Below are 11,590 nucleotides of genomic sequence, written 5' to 3'. Positions count from 1 at the left end.
TCATTTATTTTGTTATCTGTCTGTAGATTTACTAATGTACATCCAAGAGATTAGTGTTTTTTTTTTTTTTTAAAACCTTTTTATACTTACACTTAGAATAATGCCTAACACAACTAGGAATTCAGGGACTACTTGCTGAGTAAATGGATGAATGAATGAATGAATGATGCCTAGGTTTCTAGCTCCATAAAGGCTGGAGAAGAAAGACGAGGGAGAGGAGGAGGGGGAGAAGGAGGTCAAAGTTTGGAAGAAATAATGAGTGGATTTTTTGTTCCTATGAGCCATCCAACTGGAAATGTCCACTGGCCAGTTTAGCAGTTGAATAAGCCAGAAAACTGAGATGCATGGAATTGGCAGCAAAAGGATGAGCTCATCTAGGGAAACTATGTAGAGTAAGAAGAGAAACAAGACAAAGACAGTTGAGCATCCTTAGTAAGGTAAGACACTTCTGAATAAGACTAACAGTGTATATTTGATATTAGCTTTCTAATTGTGACCTAATACAGAGATTATTCAGTTTATCCTGCATAGGAAGTTTCACTTCCTGCTGAAAGCAATGGCTCTTTATTCATTTTTTTCCAACAAATCTTTGTACATGTATTCACTTTAATTGAACTACCTAAGACAAGTATTATTCAACTTTGTATAACCTAGAAAAAATGGCAATTTCATATGTCTAACCTAATAAAATAGGAGTAACATCATGCCAGCAACCTTATTTACCTGGGAGAGAAACTAAAGCAGTATCATAAAGCTCTATTATTATAGACTTGTAGAGAAATGAAAAGCCCTTTTATAATTCTGCCATTCTATGGTGGATTCCCTATGGTCATTTTATTCTTTGGAATAAAATCCAAATCTGAAATCATCCTATTCTCGGAGACCCTGGGAGCCCACTTTCAGGTAGGCCGGTCTTATTCACAGTGTCTAACTAGCTATCTGATATACTTACAGAGACCCTCAGAAGTCTTTTCTGCCTTCCTCCACCCACTCAGGAGTGGCTAAAATCCCTTGAAAATCAGAGCTTTAAAAAAAAATCTCGGTTTAAGAGAAGCTCTTTAAGTAAGTACTCTGGAAAGAGGGAAATAAATGGCTTAAATTTAGCCTTAGCTAAAGTGACTGGTACAAGACCCTACTGAACAGGTTTTCATTGCAGGAAGGATGGTTGACAGCTTGAAACAGCAAGGCTTCAGAAGGGGCAGGTGGGTGGAGCACAATGTCAAAAGGTTAGACAAATGCCGATGGTTCCAAGGTAAGGTCAGTGGTGTTCTGTGATGGTGAGGGGTACATTTAGGGATCCACCAATACAAGTTTGATTGGTAGATCATGTTCCTACAAAATTCTTTCAAGAAGTCAAAGAATGTTTGGAAAATGAGTTCCCCTGTGGAATCCTGTGTATAGTTGAAGTTCTGATCTTCTTTTGAAGGTTTGCATTGCATATGTGAATGTGTTGTGAAAAGCTAAAATGTGATATAGATATTAATCATGATGACATTGCAAGAAGAAATTGTTTCAACCGCTTTTTGATTTGTTATCACTCAGTCACAAAACTCGCTAAAAGCTGAATTTAAAAACCTCCACATTGTAGGATAACTCTCCATATGATGCTTTAATTGTATGTTTCTGATTTCCTGGTACTAACACCAAACTAAGCATTAAGGAGAAGTTATATCAAAATCCCAAGTGAATTATTACATGGAAATTAGGAAATACTAACATTAAATTTTGTTGGAAGAACAAGAAAACAAAAACAAACACTCAAACCAAGTTTTCTGAAACTGTTACTTTATTTGGGGCAGGAGAATTTTCCTTACATAAAGTCAATTCATGTTTTTAAACACCTTAGGACACAATATTCAAAAAGCAACATTTTTTTCCCTGGAGGGTCTTGCTTGAGTGGTTTTCTGTCCTCTTATCTTCTCATTATTATGAATATTTGCCTTATAAATAAATATGTTCTGTTACACCCTTGTAATCAAATCAGGTGCCTAAACTGCAATCTGTACTATAATATCTGATATCAGAAGATTTTTTTCAGGTCCTTTTAATTTCATATTAGCACAGTATCTGTAAGAAACTGAAAATACAGATTAATCTGATATTTGCCTCCAGTTTGTCTTCTCAATGGTTTCCATAAGAAGGTCCTCACAATAAATTATATAAAATACAGTACATTTGGTTGGAAATTGTAAAAAAAATCATTCTAAAAGTTAACAACATAGATTAAACAAACAAGTTGCTACAGTATGCTTTAAATGATATAAAGTATTAGCATGTAAAACATTTTCTTATACCCATATTGCTTTTGGTCATACACTGAGCTGTAACAAACAGCCTGCATTCATTTTTTTTTTTTCCTTTCTTCACCTTAATGGCACAAAGCAATGGCTTAAATGGTAGGGAAATGTGACTATTGAGAAAACATGGTGCACATTAATTCCAACCTCACCTGTGTTTACACTTAAAAACAATTATTGTTTTGTTTTACATGTTGCCTTAATTGTATTCACTCTTGCTAACATAGTGTAGCTTTGGGCAAGACATGTGCCTACAAAATTATTTGAAAACCAAATTCCTTCTGATGTAAAAATCCTATTAGGTATGAGTGAGCAAGGGCTTGGTACCTAATGGGATTTCACCGTAAAATGAACATGTGTTGTAAAATGAAAATAGCTTTTATGCTGATGTAGCTTTCCCTGCTGAGCTTGCTCTACGTGAGGCATGCCACCCTCGGCACACCACTATCACAAAACCTGTGGGCACAAAATGAGAGCCAAGCCCGTACCATTTCCTGATGTCCTGGAAAGCTATCTGACTGTGAATGAGGTATAGTCATAGACAGGTGCAGTTAAACTCATCATTCCTGTTATTTTGCATTACAAAATAAATGTAATTCTATAGTCAGTAAAATTATACGCAGCACACAGCATTTTATTTTCAGTTAGCAGAAAGTGGTCACTATTCCCTTGGGTAGCACACAGCTGATATATATACTCTCGGCCCTTTATCCATTTGTGGGGGGAAAAGGGTACTTTACAAGATTTTGCTAGGTCATTGAGCTTTAGATTTTTTTTTTTTTTTGGCTTTCCAACAGAAGACATTTTCTGGGAAACAAAGAAAAAGAGGAACAAAGTAACATATTTTATGAAGTTGGGCTCTACAAAAGTATTAGAAAAACAATTTTATAGTGTGTATAACCAGGTAACTAGGTTTTTCAATTCAAAAAGTTGTGGGGACTGCCACATCAGCTAGAGTGCCAAGAATATGGTATTCACATTCCCTTTGCTTCTCAAGGGGGTATTTAAGATTTAAAACTGGCCTTCTAGGAAGCCAAGTAAGGTTTCAGATAAACTTACTTTTTATACATAATACAAAAGGGAAAATAAATATTAACCTCATAGTAAACGGCTCATCTCTGAAAACACATTTTCTGTTGCTTTAGGTAACAAGTTGAGAATATAATACAGAAATGAATTCAGCTTCAAGTTGTGCTTGCATATATGTATTTATTTTCTGAAGCTATGCCGCCAGTTTGTAAACAAGAAATTATTACTAATCAAATCTACATCCATTATGTGCTTTTCTCACGCCACCAGCCAGAGATCACAGCTGATTGGTCAAGTATATTTTTGAGCCAGATTCTTCAAAGCATAAATTATTCCCTTAATTTAGGTTGGGGCCCTTGGGAAGTGATGCTAATTCATTCAGACCGTGATACATTATTAATACACCAAAGCAATAATTTACCAACTTATTAGGTTGAACCATATGAAAGTGCCAATATTCAACCATTTTGAAACCCATATAAATGATAACATGAGATGGTTCAAGTTGCTGTATCCTGGAACCTGGTGGCCCAAAAGAGAGTAGTAGTTTGAGGCCTGGCAGAATGTGAGTCAATACACTGTTGAAATTATATTGCGTTCGCTGGCGGTAATCTTTCCTCTTGCCTTGAAGTACCATGAGCAGAGGCAAATGGGCTCCACAGAGATGGATGATAGTCGACCTTTTGACTTTTCCTGTCTCCAAACTGGCTTTGTCGTTTTAGAAATTGCTGTAAACTTTCCTCTCAATGGAACAACCTCTGCCCAGTAAACAGAGTTCTTCTCACTGTTTAAACTACAAAAGGGTTGAGTTCAAATGTGGCGTGCTCTGGAACTAGCCTCATGGTAACTGTGACTTTCCGGAGAAGTGGAACGTCTGCCACAGATCTTTTCTGCTCCCCAGATTGCCCTGAGAATTTGGCTAGGGCAGAAGTGTGTTTGTTATCTGCTCCTAACCAGGACTGAATGCAAAATTCAATTGAACTGAGTGCAAAATTCTATCAGTTATCATCATAAAACTTAGCTTTTTGGTCATGCGTCCTGGCAGGGACAGGGGTTTGACTGTGTTAACCTTTATGTTGAGAAGCTTTTAACTTGAAAAGCTTTCCTTTTGTGTGTTCTTCTACAATTTGATTTAAAAAATGGAAGAACATAGAATGTGATGGCATAGTACGATTAATCTTGGTTTCATTTGGCTATCTCTAACCATCTTAAAGTGTCAAAATTTCAAAAAGTATTTACTTAAGAGTTCCTTCATTGGGGTGGAAAAAAAACCCAAAAACCCAAAGCAAATTACATAATAGCTAGAACCTTTAGAACAGCACAGTGGCATCAAAAAATCAAACCAATGACATGATATTGAGAAAAACAGGAGAACACTTTTGTAGTGCTAAGTAAGCCTGACATATCGAATGTGCTACATTCACAATTTAACCCCTTCACAAATATCCACGCACATTGAGTAAATAACCCTTTATCACACAACCCTAAATTGCACCCTTGTTGCAATACTGCATCAATTTCATTACATTTTTTAAATCTGTATAAAATAGTATCTGGAACTCCAAAGGAAAATCAATTAATCTTTAAAAAGTTTGTTATAAAGTTGACAGTATAAAATGCTAAAACATAATCCATATATACAAAATGCTGCTGTTTAAGAAAATAATGGGACCCAGTTTTAGAATAAAATAATTTTGTACAAAAAAGGGTATTGCATTCAAATCAATATTTTAAAAAAACTTTAAAAAAGAATATTGAAATGTCTTAGTTCAGAAGATAACTATAAACTGTGTGTTTTTACACCATCTTCATGTTTCTTGCAGGTAGAACACCAGTATCAGCCGAGGGAAAGTGTCCTGCTTAAGGGCCTCACAGCAGTCATCGCCGGGAGGCGTACTTGGAAGCCCAGTCCGTCCTTCCGTGCGCTGGCTGGGCAGCTGGGGGCCGGGGCACCAACCCAGGAGTGCTTCTAGGCTGGGTGTGGAAGAAAGGTCGCCCAGGATGAGGTCTCACAGTCTTCAGGGAAGAATAACCTGCCCACGAGAGAGAAAAGCTGACCTGACTGATATGGTCCCACACATGCAAACTGCAGACAATTGCATCTTGGCAACAACATCAGACTATGGGATAATGTCAAGAGGAACGTTTTGGCTTTGACCTAAAGTCGCACGGTAGCTAGTATTTGTCAGTATACTATAGCTTTTATGTCAAAAACAAAACAACCATTGTTTATAAAACAGCACTGTGTGTCCTGGATTATATGATATTTTCTAACCTTTACAAAACCTTGCAAGATAGACATTAACCCACTTCCCAGATGAGGGAATGGAGCCCCAGGGAGAATGGTCATGCAGTTTGGCTTAAGGTCATTCAGCTTATGAGTGTCAGAATCTGTCAATAAAAAGTGGAATATTATTCCTGCAAATGGGAGACTCAGGGGGAAGAATAGGAAGACAATTTCCAGTGAAAAGGAATTCTAAAGAAATTCTGATAAAAAAAGGAATTTCATAGATCTACCAGTTGAGTAAGTTAAATGTCTCCCGTGCAGATGGTTTATGGCTTATGATCCCCAAAGCACCCAGCTCTGGCCCTTGTGAATGGGGAGGACAGCTTTCCTTTTCAATAGTGCTGTGGATTTCAGCAACACCCCTGAGAAGTTTCTCCTTGTCAGAGCTCTTTATATAGCATCCAGGATCTTGAAATAATCTCCTCCACTCATCCTGTATCTTCTTCATCATTAACACTAGTAAGGAAAATTTAGGACACGTTTCACATTGGAATGAGGGCTTTGAAATATATTCCTAATGGGGCCACCAGAATTTACCAAAATGAAGGTTTTTTGTTTTGTTTTGTCTTCAGGTCTTTATTTTGATTGCTATGCAAACAATTCAGAGAGTGAAAAGGTAACATCAAGCTAACAGGCCCACAGCATCCTCAGCCAGTTGCCAGGCAACAATGAACTGTTGCAGTTCAAGGTTCCAGGACCCCTTTGCCTCCCATTCATGCTTTCCTTTGACTTTGATCACCAGTTTAGGATTGACTGACAGCCCAATGTCATTGCTATCCTCTCTTATACAACAGTCATGGGGTGGGGTGGGGGTGAGGGAGACTGGCTGCACAACAATGTCACTTAAGCATCATCATTAGCAATAAGTATTATTACAGTCACTGTTGCAATTGACCCATAGATAGGGGCTTGAATCCAGGTACGCCTGAACTAAAAACCATGCTCTTCCTGCTTCAGTCCCCCACTTCCCCATGTTGGAAGTTTATCTTCAAAATCTCTGCCTAGGCTAGTGGTTTGTTTAGATGTAATAAGGTCAAAAGGTATCTGGAGAGAGGGATGCTTTCTGGTTAGTTTCTGACATCATCTCTGACATCATCTTGGCTCACCTCCAGCGGAACCGGCACTACTCTCACTTCCCCTTGCTAAAGACTTCAAGAAAGGCAGAGGAGATGACTCAAATTCACCTCTCAGAAATTTAGCTGTTCACTTCCAGTTCTCAGTATTCAGGATCCAGACTCCTCTGCCTTTCCCTCCAAGCCACTCCCTGCCTTGTGTGGCCCCCGGGTGGGGCTGGCGTGAGGTGGGGGTGTAGGAGAAATGGCCAAGGTGGATCCTGGTGAAGTCTATCCACTGAATCTATCACACCCGCACGGAGAAGGAAATGTAGCACAGGGCTTCTGACTGTGGTTAATTATACGAAACAAACCTTCAAGAGGGCAATGTACAAAAGCTGTACGTGCAGGATCTGGCACACAGTAGATGCCAATAACCCCTAGGTGCAATTAGGGCTGTAGTCAATATCTTCAAGTGTCAAGTAAATAAATAAGCTATTTGTTATGCAATTAATGAATGACCTCCCCTGGCAGAGTTAAGTGCTCCTGGCAAGATCCTGGCCCCTCCATCCACGCAACATGCACAGCTGTGCACCCCTCTTTGCCTTGGGCCCCCAGGGGCCTAATCTCATCATGCCTTTTATCCCTGTTCATGTCAGTCACTGAAAAGGCCCAAGCCTCCTAGGTCACTCTTCATCCCCTGATATCCGCCTTTATGACCGTCTTTCTCAGCCCTCTTGAAAACCCTTCCCTGTGTCCCTGAAGCTCATGGTCAGTTTCACCAACATCACGCTCATCCTCAACCTCTTCCCACACTCTGATTGAAACCTGGCTCTCCTTTGAGACATGCTTCCCTCACAGCCCTCTCCAGGGTGACTGCTTTCTCCCCCAAGCTCTCCAATTCCTGAATCTGGAGGTGGTGAGGTTGGTGTTCTCCTTGCTCCTCATTACTGCTTCCAGGCACTGCTCCCTCCCTCCTCCTAAAATACCTGAGCTTATTCTCACGTCACTGGACATAGAACCCATGTCCTCTACTTGTTGCAGACAGTGACTGACCCCTGGATCACCCCCTTCATTCTCTGAGTAAAGATTTTAGCTCCTTGCTCATGCTCATAATTCTGATAACTTTATTATCCCCAGGCCTGATCTTTCCAATACTCTTTTTCTCATGTGCCACTTATAATTGAAGCAAATCCAATTGGTTCTACTTTCAAAATATACTAAGAATCTAACAACTTTTTACTATTTCAACTACCACCACCCTGGCCCAAGCTGACATCAATTCTTGCCTGGATAATTTCAGCAGCTTCCTAGCTGGTTTCCAACCTTGCTTTCCTGCTTTCCTTTAGTCTAGTGACAACCAGCTGCTTGAGTAGCCTGTTAAGATGGAAGTCAGATCACTTTACTCCTCCACTCAGAACCCTTCAGTGGCTCCCATGTCATTCAGAGTAAATGACAAAGTGTTCATGGTGGCCGGCAGGGCCGCACACCATTGGGCCTGTTGTCACTTCTCTGCCTGCCTTTTCCCACTCCTCTTTTTCTCACTCACGCTTCTCCTGCACTCTGGTGTCCTTGCTATTCCTGGAATATACCCAGCCTGTCCTACCTTGAAGCCCTTGCACTTAAGATTCCTGTGTCTAGAATACCTTCACCCACATTGTACAGCATGCTTGACAGCCCCCTTCAGAACTTTACTCCATGTCCTTTGTCATGAGGTCTTCTTTGGCTACCCTATGTAAATGTGCAAACTGCCCTCCACACTCCAACCCCACATTCTCTACTGACTGCCTGCTTAAATTTTTCCTCTAAAGCACTCGTGACCATCTGACATACTATATATTATACTAATGCAGCTTACTCATTGCCTGTCACCCCATCCACAATTAGACTGCAAGAGCCACAGGGCAGGGGTTTTTGTCTCCCCAGGCCTACAACATGCCAGGCATAGAGCAGCTGTTCATAACTATTTGATGAATGAATCATGAATAATCCGAAATAGAACTTACCAGGGGTAGGATCTGGAATAGGTGCCAAGTGTACCCTCTGCACAGCAGAACCAACTTCTTTTTTCAGAAAGGAAGGGATATAGTTTCCGGTCAGTCCACTAGAACTTGTAGAGCCAGAGCCAACTGATTTGCAAAAGCAAAAGTTCATTATTACAAAGACATGTACACATGACACAAGTAGGGTTAAAGGATAGCAGTGCAAAGCAATAAAGAATTACGTTTTTTTCCTTTTAGGAGAAAAACAAAAAATTACGATGAAAACAAAAGTGAATTCTGAGGAGAGCATTCCACCACGCCACACTGTGAAAGACTAGGGGGTCAAAGTCAGCACTCCTGCAGAATGCAACCAAACAGAGATTAGCTGGTTGACTAAATAACAGGGAAATTTGATATATTTTTAAATATTTTATAAAAATAGATTTACTCTTCTGAAATTTGCTTTTTTCCCCTCCATAATATAGCACATATCATCTTCCATGTCAGTATATACCAACTCCAGAGCATGGCCAAACCATAATTAATTTAACCATTCCCTGATTGATTAGCACAGATTAATTAAGATAATAATTGTTTAGCCATTACAAACAATTCTACACTAAATATTCTTGTCCATAACCAATTAACCGTTATTAAAATATATTAACAGATTCATTTTTATGTCATTTACATATTGAGAGTGTTTTAAGGGCAGGAAAAGTATGACACTCAACTTTGAATTCTGGGAGGTTAATGGATTGTCTGGCAAACAGTAGGAAATAAATATTGGATGGATGAATGAATATCTGTAAGCTTAATTATTAAGGCTTAAAGGTGCACAAAGAACAATGATGAATGTAATTAAAGGTCATAGTACAAATAGAAGCTATATCTGTTAGGAAAAGAGTTAATAAATATGAGTAGGGTTGTTCTATGTTCTTCACAATATATAATGCTCTTGGTAATTGCTTAAGGCAGATGGGAAAAATGGTCTGGGAACGCACGTGGGAGGAGCTGTGTTGTCAGCTGAGGCACATTTTGCCTTTTTTGGTGAATAAATACTTATGAAGAAAAATGGGCAGAGAATTGGAACAGGTAAGTGACAGAAGGAAAGACACTTATAGTCTATAAACACAAGAAAAGATGCTCAACCTCATTAGTCAACAGGACATGCAAGTTTAAACCACAATAAGATACCGTTTTACACCCATTAGATCAGCACAAATTTTACACTCTTGACAGCACCAAGTGGCATCAAGGAAGTAGCGCAATTCCCATACCCTGTTGGAGAGCAATTTGGCAATATCTGTAAGTTGAAGATGAACACACCCTTTAACCTAAAATGTTTACTCCTAGTTATTGTACCCAGAGAAACTCTCACATATGTGCACAATAGAGGTACAACAATGTTCATTTCAGCACTTTTTCTAACAGCAAAAATTGTAAACAATGTACATGTTCATCAAGAAGAGAGGGTTAAATTGTGGTATAGTATAAATAATAAATTATGGCATAAGATAGTTATACATATATGTGTGTGTATATACATGTATATATATATGTATATCTATATACACATATATAGGAATAAAATTGCTACACATACATACATATTTACTAAAATGGATAAACTGCAGATCCAGGATTATATACTTACAAATTTTAAAACATGCAAAACCGTATTATGTATTTCATATATAGTAAACACATACACACACATACACAAACATGAATGGGAATAATAAACATCAAGATCAAGCCAGTAGGAACACTGGGCTTCATGTGCATTTGCAAAGTTCAATTTCTTAAGCTGGGTGGTGGATACATGGGTGTTGATGTGTTATCTCTTTCTTGTTTGTATTCCTTAAAATAAATAAGCACCTAATGGGTAAGAACAGGGAGAAGTGAAGCCCAGATGTTTACTGGGCACTGTAGAAGAGGAAGCAGTACCAGTGGGGTCTGAACATGTGAGGCAAAAGTGACATGGACAACTGACCTACTAAGATGGGGGTCACTCAGCCTGGAGGTCTTAGGAAATTCATTCACCCATTTGGGAAAAAAAAAAGGGCAGCCCTTTCAAACTATCTACCTTCCAACTGGAAGGATTTTGGTGCCCCTGTCATCGGAAGGAGGGGAAGAGCCAGATCAAAGTAGAGGGAGCCAAACTTGATTTGCACCTCAGGGGGAGGTCAGCCACTGCAGACAAGCAGGCCAGACTTGGTAAGATTCTGTATTTAGTCTTGTTTTTCCTTCGAGCAAGGGAAGACTGTGCTCTTCTCTGCAGCTACTGGTTGCAGACCCCAGTGGGAGCTGGCTGAGTCCCCAGGGCCTGCTACCACGAAAGAGAAGCACACTGGCCTGGAAAGGGGGCCCTGGGTCTTCACACCAGCAAGGCCCTCGTGCTTCCACAGCTTGTCCCACGCCTCCCTGTACCCATCTCGTCACTTTCAGACAATTCGCTTTTTGCCTTTGAAGCGGTAACACTCATTACTCACCTGAATTTATTTTGCTGATTACTGATACTGTCCCTGAAGATTTTCCAGACAAACCAGAACTAGACCATGGATTAGATGGAAGAAAATCTTTGCCTGGATTTGGGAGTATGCCATTTCGTATATTTATTCCTAATGGGGAACAAATGATTTTAAAATGCAAAATAAATATGTGATCTTGTACCAGTCATCAGAGAAATTAATACAAGACCCAATTTGTCAAAAACTACCTGTTGTGCAACAATCAGAGCCCCCAGCTCTGCAGTCATCTGCTCTTCTCTCTTCAGCATGTCCCCAGGAGCCCATCTCTCCCCTGACCTGTCCCATCTTTGCCATCATGTGCCAATGACTCCAGCCCGTACCGACAACCCTTGCCAATCCTCGTTTCTCATGGGCTTGCTAACACACCATCGCCTTGGCCTCAGGTCAAACCCAAACACTCCACCTTCCC

At 39.7% G+C, this 11,590-nt stretch overlaps 1 protein-coding gene across 1 annotated transcript in view; it reads right to left on the bottom strand.

Annotated features, from left to right (window-relative positions):
• Positions 1-1,768: 1,768 nt before the first annotated feature.
• CILK1 (ciliogenesis associated kinase 1) overlaps positions 1,769-11,590 on the bottom strand; it is a 66,206-nt gene continuing 56,384 nt past the window's right edge. The window contains exons 12-14 of the mRNA XM_037843548.1: positions 11,143-11,271; positions 8,672-8,794; positions 1,769-5,359 (exon numbers count right to left, since the gene is read on the bottom strand). Coding sequence (XP_037699476.1) covers positions 5,205-5,359; positions 8,672-8,794; positions 11,143-11,271 — 407 coding nt within the window. The 3' untranslated portion in view covers positions 1,769-5,204. The remainder of the gene's footprint in view (positions 5,360-8,671; positions 8,795-11,142; positions 11,272-11,590) is intronic.

The sequence above is a fragment of the Choloepus didactylus genome, chromosome 7 (assembly GCF_015220235.1).
Source record: "Choloepus didactylus isolate mChoDid1 chromosome 7, mChoDid1.pri, whole genome shotgun sequence".
Lineage (NCBI taxonomy): Eukaryota > Metazoa > Chordata > Mammalia > Pilosa > Megalonychidae > Choloepus > Choloepus didactylus.
This window is presented reverse-complemented; position numbering and strand designations above follow the sequence as displayed.